This window comes from Phycodurus eques, chromosome 9 (assembly GCF_024500275.1).
Source record: "Phycodurus eques isolate BA_2022a chromosome 9, UOR_Pequ_1.1, whole genome shotgun sequence".
Lineage (NCBI taxonomy): Eukaryota > Metazoa > Chordata > Actinopteri > Syngnathiformes > Syngnathidae > Phycodurus > Phycodurus eques.
The window spans coordinates 23,692,955-23,716,355 of record NC_084533.1 but is presented as its reverse complement, the minus strand read 5'-3'; the positions used below and the strand labels follow the sequence as shown (position 1 = coordinate 23,716,355).

Below are 23,401 nucleotides of genomic sequence, written 5' to 3'. Positions count from 1 at the left end.
TATTCGAATGTTAATTAAAATATATTACCGGTATGTATGCTTCATAAAAGTTTAATGATAGACAGTCTAACTCCCATGAAGAAATTTGAGTCAAAAATCTGACACTTGCAATCGTTCAACGTTATTAGAAGTGAAGGCAATTTGCCATTTTGGAACAGATTTTTAGCAAGAAACATCAAGTCGACGCATATGATTTGCTATTGTGGGCCACATCTGGAACCTGGGCCTTGAGTTTGACACCGGTGATCTAGTACCTTCAATATACCCTGCAACGTATGGTAATTTGACAAACAGAACAATTAAATGCTCTACCACTAGATGGCGGAAGGTACCACCTGTTGTCATTACAAGAGAAAATGTTACGCTGATTACATTTTTGAGTAAAGTACAGTAAGGTACAATAATCAGTATTTCATTATTCATACTTTTTGTGACATTTTTGTACCACTGTGATTTTTATTTATTGTATTTTATTGATTTTTTTCTCTGTCAGATACTATGTGTCTTGGCTCAAAGGTTGGGAAACTCTGCTGCATATTACATATAGTAAAGGACCAGAAAGAAATGTTTTGTTTGTGCCATGTTGAGCTTTCCCACGCTGCTCCAGTGCAGTGCAATGATGTGAAAATGAGGCTGGTAGTTTTTAGAATCCTGCTGACAGAGCGGGTACAACTGCCAAGTCATTGTAGGAAAGAAAAGAAAAAAATAATAACATGCCAAAAGTTCAGGATGGAGTAAGGGCTGCCATGCAAATGTATATCCTTGATGATGCTGTGATGTCATCGGGAATCAGGATACGGGGTCGGCCCGATAGGCGCGTTTGGAAGAATAATAAGAGGTGACCGCGGTGTGTTCACAGCCAGAGCGAACGGCGGGAAATCAAAGCTTCGCCGCAGATTCCCGACAGGACTGTATTTTTTCCGAAGCCGCCGGCCAATGCGCCCCGCAGCTATTTTTACACGCGCCTCAGTGGGTAGAGTCGCTGGTTTGAGGCACTGAACGTGAACGTGGTGTTTTTTTAATGGAAATGTTTAAAAAGGTGGGTAGTTTTAGTCTGAATATATGACTTTGTTTTTCTCCAAGTTATCATGTTCCTCTGAAAAGGGTTCGTTTGACCAGAGCTAATAATACAAAATGCATCTGTTTACGATATGAATGGAAGGTATATACAGTGGTGCCTGGACATGAGTTTAAAACACTTGTATCTCAAATCATCTTTCACCAATAAAATGAGTGGAAATGCCATTAATCCTTTCTATTGTACCTTTATAAAAACATACAGTAATGACATAATTAAATAGAATGTAAAGAATTTGAAAAAAATTCTGCTTCAGATTAATGGACATTGCTCCTTCTGGTGTACGTGGCTTGGCCTCCTGAAAGTGTTCATCTGTTTGTATTATACTGATAGAAACAAATAAACATAAAACTGCTGCAGTAATAGTCACTTTTCACAAAGGATAAATCAGTTACACCTGTAAGTGCTGTTAGCACTTATATACGCTCCTCCATGTGGGCTTTTACATGCTAACGCCAATGCTATTCATTAGGCCGTCTATGGCATTCCCCATGATGTGTTAGCGGTAAGCTAACGGACTTGAGGTCAAATTTTTGTATGGTTGTTTCCAGTTTGTTTTGTTTAGTTTGACAGTGAACTTCAACTGGGAGTGGCAATAAACAGTTTGAAGCTTATTTTTTGAAGAATTATTCACTATCTGGCAAACTACTGATGGTTGTGAAGTGGTTGTGAACACTGCCACCATGCAGCACTCATATCTTAAAGCAAAAAATTGACCCAACGCCGGCTTGTATCTCGAAAAACTCGTTAGTTGATTAAAATGCATGCTGAAATAGTAACGAATCTTGTCCCAATTTACACACAAATGAACTTTGTGTGAAATGTAGGCCTGTTTAGTTGAACAAAAAGCTGTTATTCTGTTGTATGAAGGGTAACTGGTTAATTGGACCTTCTGCCGTCTAGTGTCACGATACGTCGCTGGCAAAAATAGATGAGCAAAAATACATTTTGTAGTCAATAAATAAAACATTTCAAACAAATTAAGGGAAATTTCCTGCAGCACACCTGATGATCTCTCACAGTACAGTGGGTGGGAATCACTGTTCTATAGTGCTTCTCATCATTGCGGTCACTGGTGAGCGTAATCACACTTCAATGACGTAAATCGCTTGTCATTGCGCTCAGCTCCTTCTGGAAGGAGGCGCAATGGCGCAATGAATACATGTTTAAGTCTGTCAACCATGAAAATGTAATGCAAAACCCTGCTTTAAAGAATTTAATTAACTTAACGGCCATGTTTTTGGAATGTGTAAGCACGGGGAGCACATTCAAGATTCAAACCCTGAACCTTAGAAGTGTGAGGCAGACCTGCAACACACCACTACACTGTGCCACAACGGTTCTTTCAGTCGTTTCTATTATGTTCTATAACATTCCATTTTCCCCCTTTTTTTTTTTTTCTCCCCCCTGCTGAAATTGACAATCAAACAATTGGAGAACGTCCAGTGGGATACATCTGTATTCTACGACCTTGGAATTTTATTTTTTTTAATAAAGGCAGAACCTGTAGGTGTTCCTAATCTTGTGGCCTGTGACCGTATAGTATAAGCATATGTGTTCCTTGGTTTCATATATTTCTCTCAAATGCGCGCGCACACACACACACTCACTCACTCACTCACTCACTCACCACTGGTGGCCTGTTAGCGTGTCGGCTTCAGAGGCTGGCTGAGGCGAGGATAATAATTCACAGATCCTTTCAAGTGTGTGCCAGACGTCTTTGTAGGGGGTTTGGGGATTTGAGAGGGGGAAAAAAAGAAAATTGAAGAGCGACATGATGGACAGACAGACAGGAGGCAGAGAGCATGCTGGGAGAGGACACGTAACAGGTGTGGAAGAGGCCAGACAGCAGACATCCTCCAGACGTCTTTGTACCAGGGATAATGAAGCGGGGAGAATCGTATCAATTCATTCTCTGTAGTCATATTGTTACAATAATATACCTGCCTGAGAGTGTCAAAATTGAGCATTATTATATTTTGCTAAAGACATATTGTTGCATTCTTGGCTTTCATTTCATTGTGAATGTTTAGCTAATGCCAATGTTCCGCACCAAGAGGCGACCCGGTGAAGCATCACAGCGCCATCTACTGCTTGTGCATCACTTCTGGATGCCATTTGCCATGCAGAGTGTCGCGCGGCAGCCCACCTGCTGGGTGCACTCAGAATGTGCAGCGCTGCCATTTATTTGTCCTACATCTTACATGAGCTCATAAACTCAAGGGCCACAGTTTCAGTCTCATTTGAATGATTGCCCAAATCATAATCCTCATGCCAAATTAGCATAACTACATATGTGTACACTAAATGCTAGGAGTTACAAAGTGGCCTATTTTCGAAAAAACAAAAATAATTGTAACAATAAAAAAAAATCTTTATAATTTAAGTTTCTTAAGTTTCTTTCAATGTAGTAGGTGCATTTAGTAAGTACAGTGGTGCCTTGAGATAAAAGTTACCCGACTTGTGAGATTTTCAAGACACTGAGCCTTGTTGTGCATTTAAAACAACCACATAACTTTTTGCCTTATGCTAACACATAATAGCTAGGCTAACAAATATTATTGATGTCGTAGTGTAATAACTCTCCAAGCAACGGTGGTGGACCAATACATGTAGACAGACAATAGAACAATACTAACTGGCATATATTTTGTCTCCTCTGTGAAGAATGACTTATCACCACTGTGGCTTACTGAGGAGCTGACGATGAAATGAAGCAAAAATTAGGCAAAAACTGTTTCATGTCTTTCATTCTATTTATGTCATCACTTTGTTTTTAAGTACAATATCATAGAGTGCTCTTTTTCTTATTAAAAACACTATGCAAATTTTTTTGGGGAGAGCATTTCAAATCATTTAATAAGGATAAGACAATTTCAGATACAAGTGTTTTGAGTCACGAGCGTGGTCATATTAAACTCGTATCCACTGTAGATAATGTTCTGTTGCATTACCTCGTTGATGACGTCGCTTGGAAAGTGTAAACTGTTCTTGTTGTTTTCAGGAACATGTGGTTTGAACACTTTTTTTGTGGAGGGGACGGGTTCTCTCCACCTTTTCACGGGCCATCTGGATCTCATAGGAGTTTGTGACAGCGGCCCGAGGTTCGACCTCCAGCCGAACGACTGTGTTTACAAACTGACGTGATCACATCCACGTCGAGTCATGGGGCCGATTAGCAACAATGCGAGCGAGACACGATGCAATGTGACCAATGTTTGCCGAGGAGTGAGCGGCCCACCCGACTGCGAGGACGTGAGTTCACCCAAGTCAAGTGGAGGACAATGTGCTTCGAGTTGACGGCCGCGTTGTTGCCGTGCACTCCTCACTAGCTAAATACAGACTTCCCGTGCTAGTCGCGAGGAATAAGAACAAAGTCCGCAAATAGTTTTATAGTTGCCTATTAAAGTCACGAGGCGGTGGGAAAGCACTACTTTACAGTGCTGTGACCAGTATGAATGAAGCTGCTTCCCTTACTACAACATAGTTCCTTGACAGCAAGATGCCACAAGATGGTGCCAGAGCACTACATTTACATCAGACAGGGCTATGGCTTGTGTAAATAAAATAAATCAACCGAGCAACACCTCGTACCTCTAGAAACCTGTAAAAGAGGGTAATTGTGAGTCAAGCTGCCATTGTTGATACATTTATTCAACAACAAACTCAATAGTTTTCAGTTGAATATTGTGACCGGAAGTGAGCTGTCCAATGAAACCCGCAATCAATATGCTGCTTCCCTTAAAGCCAAAAGGTTTTTGGCCAAGACTCTATTTTCTATGATAAAAAGTACATACATGGAGAAAGAGGGTTGGCATTCTTGCACATGGCTCGACTTTGGGTGTGTGTTTGTTTATTTTTCTGGACATGCAGGTCTCTTTGGGATGCTTGCGACTGGGTTGTCGGGCAAGTGGATGATGTCATCAGATAAAAGTCGGGCTTGCGAAGAAAGAGCAGTGCCGTTTTATGCTGGGAAACATTAACATTTTCCAGCAATTATGTCTCTGTGGCTGACCTTTGTGTGTGACCATGCATATTTATGTATGTTTGCGTGTGCGTGTGTGTGTACGTGATAACAAATGTGCTGATTTTGCACTTCTGGGTCCCCTGCCAGACATTCCTCACATTTTCCCTCATCGTATCAGCTTGTTGGTCATTCCAGAATTGGAGGACAATTTGGGCACCAAAATCAACTATTTATTTTAGTTATAAATTTTCGTTAGGTACACAGGAAAACTTGGTAATAAACCATATTATTTCATCCGTCCAGCGCAACCATTAATAATCACCTGTTACAGACACTGTCACCTACATAGATTACAACAAATATTGATGAATAAATCCTGTAGAGTAAAATACAAAAAAAGGTAATGTTATTTGAATACAACTCAATTTAGTATCACCCTAATTATAGTAACAAGTTTCCAAATAATCAAGTTGTAACTCAATGGTTATGTTAGTTTTTACTCAAGAGTACCGGAACATGCTGGCTTGGTTAGCTGCTATGCTAACTGGTCTAGAACAAACTTTTTAAAATAGTATTTATTTATTTTTTTAACCCCTGTTCGGAGCAATTCCCTTGATGATGTCATTTCTGCTGAGTCAAGTACAGGTTGCTCACTCAACCCCCCCCCACGGCCCCCACCCCCCTCTTCCTCCAGATGGTTAAAAAGATTTTAGTAACCAGTTTGCATGTTGAGATAAATGTTTTAACAATTACAGGTAGTACATATCAATAAAATCATTTAAAAACAAAAAAATCTGATTAACAATTTATTTAATCTGTCATAGTTGTCGTTTTTTTTTTTTCCCGTCTACAATGCGTACGCTAGGAAAGCCCTTTATACGCTATTATAAATCCTTCACTATTCAACACGATTTTTACGACTGTTTCATGTGCGTGAAGCCCCGGAGGTGAAATAAAGTGATCGAGATGGCTAACAAGCGCCCGCTGCCAACCTGCCTGCTCGTGGAGCAGGCGGCTAATTCCACTGACACTTTTCTTCTCCCTCCACTACTACTACTACTACGTCGACCACGGCCGACAATCATTCTGCTTGAATGAGAGCCGGACGCGAGCGAGGGATGCGGACGGATTTGAAACGGCAGGATGGAGGAAGAGAATGGAATTAAGAGAGGGAGAGAGATAGTATACGTGTGTGTGTGTGTCTGTGACTGTGTGTGTGTGTGTGCGTACGTGCATGTGCGGTTGCTATGCTGTCTCCAGGTCCTAATCTCTTTAGTGAGCTCCATGATCCAGTTAGGAACACTGAGTGGCTAATGTCAGGGCTAACTGGATGAGAGGGTTTTGTGTGTATGTGTGTGTGTCTATACGTGTGCGTGTGTGTACATCCATATCCTATATTAAAACTTCTGCTATGCTCTGATGAATGGGAGGAAATTTGTGATCTAATTTGGGTGCTGGTGTGTGTAAAGCAGCCGTGGCCGTTAAGGTGGATGGATTAGATTGAGTGCATCCAGATTGCGCACGTGTGTGTGTGTGTTTGTGACAGTAGTGTGTGTCACCCCCACCCACCCCAGCCTGCTCTGTTTATTATGTGTGGTCCAAGATAAGCAGACAGGTGCAGGAAACACATCCTTAATTCATTAGCCAGGTCGAGTCTGGTTTAACAGGGAGGAGGGAGGGCTGGTGCTGGTTCAGCCTATGTGGCGTCACGACAACCTATAACATCGATGGAGAAATACGCTTCGTAACTAAGGTATCACGCGGGGAATAAAATACATTTACCGTCTGGTTGTCTTATCATTTACGGAAAATATTGCAAATGAAGCAGTAAATTGTGGGCATGTCTCGACCTAGGCAGTCGTATTATCATTCTCCTCCTACGACTCGTGGACTGCTTATTGTGTGAATTCTGGAATATTGTGAAATTTAACATTTCAGCCCTTTACAACGTGACGATGATAGACCTGCTGTCGTCAAACCTAATCAGTTCCCATTGGAAATAATAGAAAGCTGTCTCTAAAACCCGCTCTGCAGGTTACAAGCTGAATTTGTTTTGTAACCCCATTTGTGCCGGCACTGTGCTCGACTGGTTAGCACGTCTGACTCACAGTTCTGGGGACCGGGGTTCAAATCCCGGCCCCGCCTGTGTGGAGTTTGCATGTTCTCCCCGTGCCTGGGTGGGTTTTCTCCTGGGTACTCCGGTTTCCTCCCACATCCCCATAACATGCGTGGTAGGTTGATAGACGACTCAAACTTGCCCGTAGGTGTGAATGTGAGTGCAATGGTTGTTTGTTTCTATGTGGCCTGCGATTGGCTGGGGACCGGTTCAGGGTGCGCCCCGCCTCCCGCCCGAAGATAGCTGGGATAGGCTCCAGCAGCCCGCGACCCTAGTGAGGAGAAGCGGTAAAGAAAATGGATGGATGGACCCCATTTGTAACCTGAAATGTTCATAAACCAAGGTAATGTTTCCCATTGAAATGAATGGAAAAAAAATTAATACATTCCATCCCCCAAACTAAGCCCTACCCTAGTTTTGATCAGCTGTGTGGTGTGTGCCAAGCAATTTGTTACGTGACTACACATGAAAATTATAATAAGCCCCAAATATGCTTCAATGATGAGGCTAAATTAATTTAAAAAAATAAATAAATGTCAGTCCTAAAATATTGGAATTTCCTGCAAGATTTAAGCATTACCGACAAAAATGGCATTCCTATAATACTCACATTCACTACGGGGCAAATGTGCATTCTATCCAGGGAATACTACAAAATTCAGTTTTTAGCATTATAGACCTCAGTGTAACTTTTTATTTTATTTTCATTTTTTTTAATTATTAATTTATTTGACATTTTGGAGAATTGCGTTTTTAAAGTTACTGGCTTATGATACCTTGTCTTTGTAAGATAAACATAAACTGACATATACACAGTATTTAATGAAAAATCCCTGTTTCTCCTCTGATTTATGACAATATGTATACTAATGCATATCTTGGAATGACGAGTAATTCCGCGATGCACGGCCGTGAAATATATGACATATGCGGTAACCGCGTGTCAATTTATGTTGGCAAATGTGCTCCAAGCTGTCGCAATGTGATGAAAATGGACTTTGCCATCAGCACTTTTGTCACTGAGGGTAAAAGTACAACAAAACCCCCTTATGCCCCCCCCCCCCCCCCATGCTGTAATAAATGATGAGGCGCTGACACGAGGCGAATGAGGAGTACTCACAAGTAATGGCCCCCAACTCGTAAGCGTTCATAAACATGAGCGACTCCTGCGTTTGTCTCCTCGACTCATTCACATCCGTCTTTCTCGTGTCCAGGTAAGACATGACAGGAAAATAAATAAGTCCTTCACCAAAGAAAGGGGGACGGGGGTGGGGGACAACAACAACAACAAAAAAACACTACACAAATTCTGTTCCAGAACACCTCATCTAGAGGAGCGTCTCCCTCCGATATTGAAATATGAAAATCCTTCACGCCTGAGGCGAGGGTGGGAATAAAAGGATGGATGTGGACGGAATGAAATTGAACCCAATTCTGTCGTCCCATTCAATCACACTAGATCAGTGGTGTCTGCTTCTAGGCCTCGACATATAGCACGTGTGTGTGTAGCATGTATAGAAGCTTTGTGTTATGGTTAGATGATGTGCGCAGGTTGCGATGATTTAGGAGTAATGGGAGCCAGTAAAAATCAGGGTGCCCAGCGGCATTAGGACAAAATCTAATCTGCTAATGGAGAGGGTGGGGAAGGAGGGAGGGAAGATGAAGTAAAACGGGGAGCAAACGCAAGGATGAATGGAGAAGAAGAATGATGGAAGGGTGGGTTAAATGGAGAGACCATTTTGTGGAAACCCCAATTTTTTTTTTATTTTTTTTTTTTTTAGCGGGGCTGAACATCAGTTTTAGGGAAGCTAAGACAATAAAAATTCGGCATTAAAAGATAATACCAAATAATTTAGGGGGGCTTGAAGTTTTTAGATGGTCTCCAGCCCTCGTAAAATATTCCTAGCGACGTCTTTGAGGTACTGTATGTTGAGACGCAATTTTAACTGTACTGTGTCTGTGATAAAAGAAAATATTTAACAATTACAAGGAAAAAAATATTGACCAAATCATACCAAAAAAAGTAGTTTTAAAATGTATTTTATCTGTTATTGTTGTTCTGCTATTGTGACAGAAAATGTGCTCCAATTCTGGAATGGCCCTAGTAATTATTCTTTCCCTTCATTTACTGTACATGTAGATAGAAAGCAAACAGAAACTCTACTGTCTATGTCTAACTTGCATGCAACGCTGGGACAACCTGCACTGTTATATGCGTTTTCTGTGCAATAAAATAAAATAAAATAAAAAAGGTTAATTGGCCCACTAGTGAAATGGTCCCCGGTAACCTTGACAACCCGAGACCTGCTGAGAGATGCATCAGAACTCTGATAAACACCGAGGCGGTTTCAAAGGTGAGCGTGGCTGTAGTCAACCTGCAGAACACGTCGTCTAATAAGTATACAGCCAACGTGCGCGTTTCATTTGTTTTCACCGCCATGCACAGTGTACAATATATGCTCATAAAGACACACACATATATATATATATATATATATATATATATATATATATATGACCCTCCCACCCTTCCTGATGTCTCCTCCTCCTGTGCAATATGCTAATTTGCCCGGGGTTATTTATGGTCGCTGAGGTGCTCCCCAGATGCTTATAAAGCTAAAACACCTCACTCAGCTTCTTTATTCACACACGTGCACACATACACACACTCTTTAAGCCCCTCTAGCACATCTCAATCACCCCACATCCTGTTGCCCTGTACTCTCACGCCTGCTCCTTTGTCCACTGATTTTTATTTTTTGCATTTATTTATGTATTTATTTTTCCTTCTTCTTCTTTCTCGACAGCGAATCCCTGCTTATTTTCGGCTCGCTAGTCACACATTTCGAGTCTGTGAAGCCTTAGCTGTTAGTTAAGAAACTCACAATTTTGCTTTTTTTGGTGCTCTTTCTATAACACTATGATTGCAAAAGCCCTGGCTAATAGGAAAAGTAGTAAGCGGTGTCAAGGAAGTACATTGAAGTTTGATCATTTCAAGGTTTAGCCATGAAACACTAGGCCCTGTTAATTGCTGTTTACAGTTTTAATTATTATTTAAAAGAAAGGGGAGAAAAAAGAGATCTGAAAAAAAATATTATCATGTTTAATAAGTAAAATATGCTCCTAAAACTGACTGTGTCCAATTGAAAAAATTTTGTTCAGCGGTAACTTGACTTTCAAGAGCTCCGATTTGAGTTTTTCTAGCTAAGAGCCGTCGCTTGGTTGATTTATTTTGCTTGGTGTTACAAGCCTACATTTTAAGTTATGAGCCAGCTTTAGATACGTTCCCACTCAGATGAAGTGGAAAAATCAAACGGACCAATTGGAAAAGAGAGCCACAGTCACCGATAAAAGTTCAGGACAAACAGTCAAACATGCAAATAACCAAAGGAGAACACTTGCAAGGAGCTGCTGTAAGCCACAGCTCGCGTCCAGATGCTCACACACAGAAAACAAGCTCCTGATGTAACTCATTAAGCCACACCTCTTAAAGGCACACATCTAACACACAAATACAACAGTACATATAGCAATTACACTTTCGAAAAGTAATTTATTTTTTCACATTCTCTTTTTTTGTTTTATCCTATAGAGTGCGATTCTTTATTTAAAAATGGCTCTGTTTTTTGGTGGCTAGAATAGATTAATGGCAATTCAATTAATTTCAATGGGGGGAAATGTATGCACCATATATATATGTATTTGTGTGTGGTTATTTTAAGATGCTTTAGTCAGGTGCTTAATAGCCTTAAGAACAGACTATTACATTGATTTATGAACTTATTAAGTACATGTTGGCTAACAGGACTATTTTGTTCCAAATGGGACTAATCAAATGTCCCTCAGAGACTACAGTATCATTAAGCTAAAGCACTCCAAGCAAAGGGAGCACAGCAATATCGTTTAGTACCACGGACGACAAAAGTATCGCAACAAAATAGCGTTGGGTACGTCCAAGCGAATTAACCAATCACGACCGACGGGGTGTGCACCTCTGCTGCCTTAACCCCCGCCAATAATTTTTAATTTTTTTTTTTTTTTTTTTGGTCCCGGCTTGTAAGTCATCTACATTTGTTTGGCGTCCCGTTTCGGGCACGGGGCCAGAAAAGCTTTTATATCCATAAAGGCCTATGGATCACAGAGAATTGCATTAAGCTGTCCAATTTAATTACAGCATTGACAGAACATAATAGATACTTACAGCCTTACACAGAGCGATGGACCGGAGACGCGTGCAGGCAAGGGAAAAGTGCAGACAATGTCTATTTAGAATTCTGACGTGGGGTGTGTATCAAAGAAATGTGTGTGTGTGTGAGAGATTGTCTATCCAGGTAGGTGCGTATGTTTGTGTGTGTTTGTGTGTGTGTGTGTGTGTGTGTGTGAGAGAGCATCTAATGAGGGATTTGTAGGAGCCCAGGAGAGCTTTTGAGAATGCTTAGTTTGATTTAGATGCGACAGCTCCAGGATGACTCACACAACGCGCGCTTAGATCCATACAACAGCGCTAAGTTAGGAAAGTGGCCGTCCGGTACCGGCTCGGCCAGCCCGGTCCTGTCAGCTTCCATCCGCCGTGATCAATAGAGGGAGCCATATTTTCATTCCTAAAGCTGCCACTTAATTAAATCATTGTGGGCGGGAGTGGTTGTTATGTGTGTGTGTGTGTGGGGGGGGGGGGGGGGGGGGGGGTCGTTACAAGATGAAGCAAGGGCACATGTTCAAGAGATTGATGAAAATTGCTGGAGAACTGAAACAAGCAGAAGAAGGCAGGCTATTCAGTGTGTCCTACATAACATAGAGGACAAGCTTTATGGCAAACTGTTACTGACAGGAAGTGATTTTTCTTTTATTTTTTACTCTAGTGTGGCACAAAATATTCCAGTGTATTATCTCGTATGTTGCAATATCTACATATGAGCAGCCCATTTCGATATTGACGCCTTCCGATGACAGCTGACCCCGCAAAACCCAACACGTCTCCAATGTAAAAACTCTTGACAAGCGCCGTATGTGTTTTCCGGCAGCTAGCGTCACCTCCATCGAAGCAAATCACAAGCCCGTACGTATTACGTCGTCCGCACTCGTCGCTTGTCACGTACGCCCTCAAACATGTCTGCGTCCATGACTTCTGGTTAACAGGGTGCTATTATAGCTTTTTTTTTATAGCTTTATAGCTTCAAAGTTAGCGTAAACGATTGCCGTTATCAAGGTGTCCAAAAATTCTACGAATAATTCTTCACCAAAGTCGGATTGGAATCAAGTGGGTCGACACTGGAAAAAAAAAATATAATAAAAATGAGACGTCTGCTTTTGCATTTGAACTCTTCAAATATATTCTTCACAGGCAGAAACCCAAATCTGAAACTGATCGCTGTGCATCCAATCCAGATGTCGATACCTGGAAGTAAAAGATGAAATGTTAATCTCTCGTCTCACATTCACTTTTTTTTATGTCAAGTCCAAATGTTTTCAGTACACAGCAAAAACTGTTCCGATATTTTTGGAGGGGGAGTGCAATTCCTGGAACTAAGAGGTTCCTGGGGCCCACTGTGTCTACCTTTTGGCATAGTGCACCCCATGCAAAAATGTCAAATAAAAACAGCAGTGAGTTAGAGAACAGCTTGTCAAACAAAAGTGGCGACTAGTAATCCAATCTGATATGTTCAACGCAGAAGACCCCGCCATAAAAAGCTTCTTGGACCTCTCCAGAGTACTGCCCCCCACCATCCCAGAAAGACTTCCCAGGAATTTAATTGAGTTCCCGCAGTCATTGTTCCTCCAGTAGTTACTAGCCAACAGTGACGTTTGAGTTGTTTCTATACAAAATTATTGGCAAAGACATTGTAACAGTGGGACTAATTAAGTTGACACTGATGAATATTTGCATTGTGCTGTTTTGCAGTTTTATCACACATCACTAACGCAATAACAAAAGGATCCACCCTCAGTATATTAGGCTGAGGTGACAGATGACAGAAAGATCAAAATTCAAGATTGTCCTCATATTCTCAACTCGGTGTAGCTGGGTTTGGTTTTGCATCATAATGCGATAGCCAGACTTAAATATGTATTCATTGTTGTCAGCCAGAGGAGCTAGGGGTATTTATTCATTGATGCAGAATCATTTAATTATGTGACAGAGACTTGATTATTGAAAATCGAAATGTCTTTTAATTGGTCTAAAAATTATGTAAGATTGCCATATGTGCTTTTCTTATTCCAGCATGTATACTGTATCTATTTTGTGGTGAACTACAGTAAACAAGCCCAGATTTCACACTAAATTTGTGAAGACATTTGAGACAAGAGCATCACTATTTCATGATGTATACCTTTTGTGACATTTATGTAGTGAGATTTTTCAAATGTAATTTATGTGCCTTGGCTCAGTAAAGCGTATAGACAGCATTTGCGTCGTAGTATGTACCTGCTGCACCACTCTTAGCTTACATCAGACAGCTTCGAAAGTAAGGGCCGCTATGAGCTGGCCAGCAGTCAATATTTATTACTGTCTTTACGGAAGAGTATTAAATGCAGTTACAGCCCCCCTGGGAGGGAAGGAGAGACTGGAGGAAGATGAAGGGAGGACATGACGGGCAAGGCTTGCATTTGAAAGTAGCTCAGGTTTCAGAGGAGACGTTCCCAGAGTTCCCTTGCCTTTCTTCTTCCCTTCTTTGTGACTCCCCCCGGAGTGGAGCCAAGGGACGCCTCTGTCTTTCCCGTTAAACTCTACTTTAACACACACGCACAGTATACACACACAACTTACCTTTCTTGTCATCTCGAGACCTTTGTGATGCCTTTAGATGTGTGGAATCAAACAGGTTAATAGGTCCTATGTCAAAAAGCCTGAGGGGGTGTCCACTTTATATCTCAAGCCCACTTTGTGAGTATATGAACACAAATGGACTAATATTGATGCGCCCAGATGCACGCACGCACGGGGTTAAACGTGTATAATGTGTGTGTGGGTTTGCGGTGTGTCACTGTCTGCAGGGGGTTAACGGTAATATCCGAAGCGGCGAAGGGTCGACCTGCCGGCTGTTATTATTCTCTTCACATGAATAATGGAAGTTAATATGGATGTGTTAGCTGGGAGCTAATACACACACACACGCGCTTGCACACACCAAATCTTTGCACCTGTCTGACACTGATCCTGTAAAAATACCCGAAGAATACGGAAGGTCCAAAATACTAGCTGGACAGCGACAATTGCTTTCAACACAATAGGGAGGGAGTGTCAGTAGTGGGAAGTAACAAAGTATAAATGAAGAGTTCAAAACCTTAAGCAGACGTCTTCCTTTTTTTAATTTAGTAATTTTTTTGCTAGTTTCCAGGTTAAAGCTCATAATTTTTATTTTCAATATTCTAAGATGGTATAAATTAAGCAATGAAGAGGCTAATTTTGCAAAAAAAAAAAAAGCTGATTGCACCTACACCTTTTTCATAACCTATAGGTGGCGGTGGCATATTGTAATGAAAGTGTACAGCTTTTTCATAACCTCTAGTTAGCGGCATACGTTTATAAAATGGGAAAGTGTTTTTAATTTCCCCCTATACCTATGAATAATCCGCATCTTAATTTATCGCATCGTAATTTATCGCATTATACACGATAAATTACGGTATATTGGGAGCGGCTTAACGAGAAGACATGGGAGCAGATGTGCGTGGACGTATTGGCCGACTTTGTGATGATGTAATATATATGGGACGGAGCTGACGCTAGCAGCAGTAAATGCACATTTTACTCGTCGAAAGATGCTGCGATAGTCAGTTGGTAGGACAACGGTTCTGATACTGCCTCCCACGGCGGAACATTGCTCGATCGACTTTGGCGTGAGTGCAGAAGAGCAAATTGAAACATTGCAGTAGATTGCAGGTGAAGCCACTTTGTCTTCTTTCTCCACACATACAGTACGCCAAACAATCCCTGTATGTGTGTGTTTGTGTGTCTGAAGTCAATCAGCCGGTGTCCTTTTCAGGGTTCAGGGTTCAGCCTTTTGTTGCAGATGGCCTTCGTTGTGCTCAAAGGTCAGCAGGTATGAGTCACAATGAGATGAGAGGACGCGGTACACATCTAAGTGTTCAAACAGGGCGCTGTTGGCAATATGGGGTTAACACTAGAGCTCCTGAACATGCTTATATTTTATATTATACATCTCTTTTAACGTGGACACCAAATGAATCGCTTTTTTTGGGAGCCTCATCATGTCCGAAAAATTGACTTTTTTCGTGTATCCTGGTAAAAATGTGTGTATTTTAGGGGGTCAGGAACGTCTCGAACTCGTAGCTACTTGGACTCTGTAATACTACGACACCCGATAACAGCCTGTCATACATTGTACGGAGAACGACACAAACCTTTAGTTATTTTAGTTGTTTAGTTTGACACTGTTTGAAGGTTACTATTAAACTAAACACAGAGAATTATACACATTTTGTATTTAACCAAACACACTGCGTTTAACAAGCACATAGCTTCTTCTCTGCTAGCTTAATGCAAACACATCATGCGAAACGCCATAGACGGGCTAATGAATAGCATCAATGTCACAGTATAAACCTTTAAATAATGACTTCAAACACAAATGTCACAGCAAATGTACAGAAATATGTTATAAGAATCCTCACAGGCAGTTATATTAGAGAAGCTCAATTGCTACTCTCTTCTTTAGTTCTTTTCATCAAATCTATGTAGGTTATATGCATGTGAGCAACACACTGCCCCCCACAGCCCAAGGGAACCACAACAGGAACAGCAAATGGAATAGGATTATTTAGTGTATAAGAACAGGCAAAACTTTACTTTGTTTATAGGGCACACAAAATAGCCACAGCAGTAACAAAGTACTGAATGTAGTAAAGTTCAAAAGTGAAACATGTCCAATAAAAGTCAGATCAGTGCATCTCTACTTATTAGTTTGTTGCTGCTGCTGTTGTTTGAAAGTTGCAGTTTGGAAAATGTCTGCGTCCCCAAAAGAGAGTTTTCTAGGCCTCGGCAATCTCGGATCATCCATCATTCAAAATCGATAGGGTACCCGGCACGGGGCCATGCAATCTGAACATTTGAAGGATATTGGGTTGAAAAGGCGTTGCATTCTTCTCTGCAATAACTATATGAGCACATGTTGAAATCAATAGAGTTCTTGGCATTGCACATTGAAATCAAACAGATAGCAGATCAGATAGCAGCGGACTGTAGCGGCTACAGTACCAGGCATCTGCTAACTTTTAAAATTATTTGGGCTTTTGGCAGAGCAAAATATACATCCTGAGAGTTTGAAGGTGTGGCATTAGATGTGATTTACACACGAAAAGGGCTTTATGAATCTATTAGTAGTAGTCGTAGTGTCGTAGTAGTGGTGGTGGTAGTAGTATGTTATCATTTGATTATTTTGATTGAAGATAAACTGCCTTCTGTTATTAGTGTCATTAAAAGAACACACCATCTGATCATTATTTCCTTTGACACTTAATCTACTCTTGAAAATACAAAACATGATGGATTAAAAACAAAGCTTTTAATTATTATACGTGGAAATCCTATGAGCAGCAACTCATGCCTGTTTCTTTCTCCTGATTGTATTTTGTTCCACAGAGGGATGCAAATCACAGAAAAAAAACCAACCATGATAGATATGTACGTATAGTTAGCAAAGCAGATAAACAATCCCTGTGACTGATAATAGAAAGCAACAGACCACGGAATGCATGTTTCTCTATCAAAATGTCAGGCAGAAGAAGAGAGAAAACCGCCTCACTGTAAATCACTCAAGTAAAAAACAAATAGAATTAATATGAACTGTATATTCAGGCATTAAAACAACACGATTCAATTCCGTCTTGTCAAACCTCATTCATGCCGCCTGCACTCACGCAAACATGCAGCGCAAGCGCGTAGGGACCGACACATTACAGACGTTGATGCATTCGTTTCACTCATCAGCTAAGTGGGAAGTGTCAAAAAAAGAAGCAGTCACAGAGGGAAACATCCAAAACCATGAAAAACGAAACAAAAAACTCAATTTGTTGTACCTAATTCTATCCCAGCTCCGCCATTAACATGCAGTAGGCCAGTTGTAGTAATGGAGGAATACACAACTCAAAATTACATCGTTTTAAGAGCACGACCGCAGCTGAAACAAAGTGCTATACATACAGGTACATAAAAATCAAACATAAAACACAAGACAATTGACCACAACATGGATTAAAAAATAACAAAAAACAGCAAGAAAATTAAAACAAAACCAAATAAGTCACTAAACTAAGTCCTCAAGTCCCATGCTGTGAGGCAGCCAGTGGATGGAGGCCAGAATAAGAGTTTGATGCTCCCTCTTATGTGTTCCAGTTAAGAGGCATGCAGCAGCATTTTGAAGAACCTAGAGATGCTTGAGGGAGGACTGGCTGACCAAAGTAAAGCAAAGATTTACTTGGCTGTTTCATTTCACACTTGATTGGTGGGCATCCGCTCCAGAGAATGAACTATTTGTATACAAGCCATGAAACAAAATATATGCCATAATGTATCCCCTTTATTTTACATGCATGATTCAAATGGATTTACTCCAAAATTTATTCAATATTTTTTTCCCCACACAAAATTTTAAAAGTCTCTAAAAGTGAAGCACTGTGAATACTTTCCAATTAAGTTGTGAAAACATCTCAAGGATAAGCAGTGGAAACGGTACAGTTCCATTTTAACTTCATGGCAAAGGCTGTGAATTTTTTAAGTCAAGTCTTCTAATGTGTTCTAATTATTGTTTAGGGCTAAAAGCGTTGAATTACCAGATTTTTCTATGGGTACCTGAAGTGTTTTTCCAAGATTTAGAGTCCCATCTGAATCATTGGATTGGAATGGAGTTTATGTGAAGTTTGATTTTTATCCCACGTCACATAACGTGCTAGCATACAGTACGTATACATTTCATACAGATCTGCTTTAAAACCAATAGGTGGAAAATGATGACTTGGAGAGCATTGAGAAGGGACATATAGATATATTGTACCTCAAAATCAATACAACAGCAGCAAATAATAGAGTTCAGGCAACAAATACAATAAAATCAATACAAATCTTATAATGCACAAATTAAAAAAAAAAATCTTTAAATGGGCGGAACATAATAATGCACAAGTATCGTAATTTCTCGTGTATGATGCGATTCCCCCCCCCCCCCCCAAAAAATGTCAATAGTGCGCATTATACATAGGTATAGGAGAAAATGAAAAATACTTTCACATTTTATAAATGAATGCCGCCATCTAGCGGTTATGAAAAAGCTGTACACTTTCATTCTGGGATGCTGTGTGGCCGCACATGCCAGGAACAACCACTGGTTCTTACTTTTTATATGGGAACCAAATATCTGAGACTGTCAAAAATACATTTCCTGACGTCTGACGACAGTAGTATGCCAATCAGCTCATTTAATGTATTTATTTTTCCCTTTTTTTGTCTCACTGGCGTCACGGTGAAGCATTTAACGGCCGCCTGTTGCTTCATGTCGCATATGTTCTGGCTCATATAGTTACACGTCATAAGTCTGACACGTGGAGCCAGAGTCAATGTGGGATATAAAAATCCGTGAGGACTTAAAAAAATGGTGGTGGAATGTGTGTGTTATGTGTGTTTTAAACCAAGAATATCACACACACATACGCCAGGATCAATTCCAATCGATTCTTTGGTCTTTGAGGCTATTTGCATGTAATCATAAATGTCATACCATCCATCTGTTGTTTTGTTCTGTTGGCTTTGTGTCGCCAACTGCTTATGGTTTTGTTCATCATTGGATCTTATACCCTTTGTCTCTCTCTTTCTCGCCCATCACCCCCCCCCCCCCCCCCCCCCCCCCCCCCCCCCAGAGACCTGAGCGAGAACCAGATCCAGGCGGTGCCGAGGAAAGCCTTCAGAGGAATCACCAACGTCAAGAACCTGTAAGCGCAAATATTCCCTACACTTCCCGCCATGTCATTTTTATTATTTCAAAAAACCCACCAGCGGACGGGCGCGCCAGGACAAACACTGGCGACTTTATAGCTTGATGTATGCTGACATCAAATGTGACATTCTCAGCGTGTGGAAAATGGGTCGAGTGTATTTTTAATGCAACGCAAATATTTTCACTCCAACTGAATGGTACATTGATTTTGGGGATTAAATATTTCTATATAGCTTCTATAAACAGCTCTTTATGACAAGAACGATGATATCGAACATCATAAAGGTACAATGAAACATCTGAGGTTCAACATTATCTGCTTTGGCGCATTTGTTGCCCCTGGAAAATAATGGAAATTCAAATAGTCCATTTTACAGTCAAACCTTTACTCCGATAAATCCTTTTCTATCTGTTCATGCAATGTTATAAGTAACATTTTTGCAGGCTCTGTGTAAAATACATTAACCACTGATGTTTGTATAACCAAAAAAAAGCTATCTTTAAACACCATCTTGACTTAAATACAAATATTTTGACTTCTTACAGATGTAAATCAGGCATCTCATTTTTTCAAACATTCTTAGTCAAAACTAAACCAATAAATCTGTACATTCAGCTACCTAACATTTCCCACAATAAATACCGTACAGTATACCGTATACGAATAACAGATTCTGTACATTCTCCCAATCATCAGGTAACATCCGTGTGTTGCATGTGTGAATGCTTTTCAACACATTTTCCAGCTCTGCATTGTTTTTTGTTCATTATCAACAATATTGGCCATCAACTCTTTCTTAATCACCTTTTTGGTATTCTTCTTGTCTCCTCTTGTGTTCCTCATCTCAAGATATTTTGGTCCTTGCGTTAAAACAATTTAAAAAAAAAAAAAACCCAATAGCCTCTTGTCTTTTATTCATGGCAGTCTAATCACCAATAGCCTGATCGATACGCTGCCCGATCCATGCCACAAATCAATAACAACTGATCGATCACACCGAATACAGAGAGGGGTTTTGGCACTTTTGGCAATAAACAATGGCGTCAGTACTTGAACGGAATATGTGCGCGTGTATGTGTGTCCGCCATAAAACAAATAAAAACAAATGATTAAAAATACAACTGACCATTACGCTGAATGTAGTTGTTATAATTAGCTGGCGGCTGCGCTTTTTTTCTATTTATCATTACCATCTTGGGGTAATGGGAGACAATGAAACTCGAAGTGTCTTACTTAAGTCAAGTCGACTATAATTTTGTCTCAGTCGCCGTCATTGCAGAAAATCCAGCTTCACAAAGATGTGATTTTGGGAATGGAAGCAAAGAATTGTTTTCTTTCATTTTATAAATGTATACCGTCATCTAGAGGTTATGAAAAAGGTGTACATTTTCATTCCAATAAGACAGGGGTATTCAACTAAAATTTGAAAAGGTCCAGATCGAGAAGATTTCTTGAAGCAAAGGTCTGGAAGATCATCTAGTGTCTATTTATCGTCATTTATATTTAAGTAGCCTGCCTAGTCATCTACATCACGTGTATGTGTAATGTAGTGGATAGACTGCACCATTGTTTTGTTGTTGTTTTTATCGGTATGTTAAACAGTGTGACTGTTAAATTGTTTATTGGTCTGTACCAAGATTGTACTACGTATTAGCAACAGTAGTATTAATTAAAATGTTATACCATCATTGAGCATTTATAACTTCTGATAATTGATGAAAAAATAAAGATACACCAGCACATGGACAGAGAGCAGAATAATTATTTAAAAAAATAAAAATAAAAAATACAGATATGGGTAGCAGCAAATCAATGGTGCACATTATACATGGGTAGAAACGTTCTCCAGAACTTTGAGATCAACTTTGGAGGTGCGTATTAAACACGAGAAACTATGGTATTTGCGGTTCGGCATTTGCAAATTTGAGAATATTTATTTATTTTTGAGCCTGTCCCCCGTTATACTGTTAAAATATTGCTTATTTGTGTGTTTTTGATGCAATCCATTCGCTTAGTCACTGAAACTCCCGCTCCTTTTTTTTTTTTTTTTTTTTTTTTAAACATTTCTTGTATGTGCCAGGGCGTCAATTATTTACGGATTTTCGCTATTCGCAGTCAGGCTCGGTCCCTATCCCCCTCAAATAGTATTCCGTAATTAAATTTTGGTTCCCGTCATTGCAGAAAATCCTGCTTCACAAACATTGAATGTTTGATACGAAGGCAAGGTATAAAATTATAATGATGATCTCTTATGAAACACTGTCACTGGTCTAGAAAGAGAGCGCACTACCAAGTCTATATAGGCGAGTTTAGATCTTTGCGTTGTTTTAATATTGTTCCCAAAATGTGTTTTTACAAATGAAGTCCTCATTTCATTTGCAATTGAATTTATTTCTGCATATGAAAGAGTAGATTGTCATCCAGCTGTACGCAAATGACACGGTTGATGATGCTGAGATCTTACAAGCCCATGCAAGTAATGTGACCTTGGCTTGTGAGGCAATATATATGCATGTATATAAAATACACAGAATATTGATCAATTTAAACAGGATGAAGGGATGTAAATAAGAATGGATGGTAGTATGCTGGTGAATAAATCATCATTGTATTTGTCAGAGCAAAGACGTAAATGTCATTGTGCGCAGTCTTTTTTTTTTTTTTTTTTTACCTGACGTAAGACACGTCCTCATTAGTTTTATTTGTTCAATGTAGAATTCTATCTTGTGGTGTCATCACAAAAGGACGCGAGCGCTGTGTTAGAGCGACGTTCAAACAGAACGTAGGCGTCCATCTGCTTATTATCAGTATCTTAACTGTGTTCAAATGAAGATTTACGATGGCCTATAAAGCATCAGCTCTCTTAGGATTATTAAGATGTATAAAAGCTCCATCGCGACGACATGGAGGAGTTCATGTGCATCCCCGCCGCATGTGCCGTCTTTCCCCAAGACTGCTATAAATTCTTGACTTGGGGGGGGGGGGGACTTTTCCAAGTACCTCTAAAAGTCTTCACGGCGTATTACTTCAAATGCAAACTGACTGTAAGACTGCATGTCACCTTTTTATTATTGAACATCCATTTTGCATCTCAGCAATGTAAAGGTGCCAATCAAGTATGTGCATCACCCCTATTGATGCTTTAAGAGTCTCGCTGCCCATTAAAATGACTTGATCTGTAAAAAAAAAAAAAAAAAATCTCATGTCCCTTTTGTACATTTCTTTCTTTTTCTATCATCTTGCATCTCATTCTGCCATCCCTTCACGCCCCTTAAATTCTGCTTCGTTAGGATTCTCCCTCCATCCCACCATCCCTCGATTAGACAAGGTGACTCCGGCCATAAAAAAGGCTCCAGTCCTCCATTACACCAGCGAATGGGGAGGAGTGGAAGGAGAAAAAAAAACATCCATGACATTCTGTCCCTGGTGGACACTGCATTGATTTTCTCCCGTGTCTCTTTCTCACTTTGTTTCTGGCTGTGGGTTGCGCTCGCCACCACTTCTTTCCCGTTAATACGTATACTCTCTCTCTCTCTCTCTCGTTTTCCCTCCATCCCGCTGCCCAATGGCTATGTTCCCATTTGATTCTGTTTACTGCTCTTCGACCCTTTTGACCCGTCTCAAATCGACTGCTTTGTTGTGGAGCTGCCAACGACCTGGCAGATATGTTTGTGAAACTAAGGAGATGTGTGACGTGCAGCAATTTAGATCAAGGGTTTCAAAATAGTATATTTTTTTAATCACAGTTTTTTAGTCTGTGCCCTAGACGTGGCTAATCTCAAACAGTTTTTTCATCGGCACTCTAGATGTGACAGATCTCAAACGCTGTTCTATTCGGCGCTCTAAACTTGGCTAATCTCAAACAGTTTTCTAACCGGCGCTTGCGACGTAACAGATCTCAGTTTTCTATTCGGTGCTCTTGACGCGGATAATCTCAAACAGTTTTTTCATCGCCACTCTAGATGTGATTGATCTCAAACACGTTTTTATTCAGTGCGTTTGATGTTGCTAATCTCAAACAATTTTCTATTCATCACTCTTAATCTAACTGATCTCAGGTCAAGATTTCACTGATTACCTGCCATCTATATTTTCAATGCTTTGCCGCCCTCACATTCACACCTACGGGCAATTAAGAGTCTTCAATCAACCTACCACACATGTTTTTGGGATGTGGGAGGAAACCGGAGTGCACGGAGAAACCCCACCCAGGCACAGGGAGAACATGGAAACTCCACACAAGTGGGGCCGGGATTTGAACCCCGCTCCCCAGACTGTGAGGTGGATGTGC

At 40.4% G+C, this 23,401-nt stretch overlaps 1 protein-coding gene across 1 annotated transcript in view; it reads left to right on the top strand.

The window, feature by feature from the left end:
* Positions 1 to 23,401, top strand: part of slit3 (slit homolog 3 (Drosophila)) — a 234,223-nt gene that overhangs the window by 93,851 nt on the left and 116,971 nt on the right. The window contains 1 exon segment of the mRNA XM_061685536.1: positions 19,033 to 19,104. Within this exon segment, the coding sequence (XP_061541520.1) occupies positions 19,033 to 19,104 (72 nt within the window).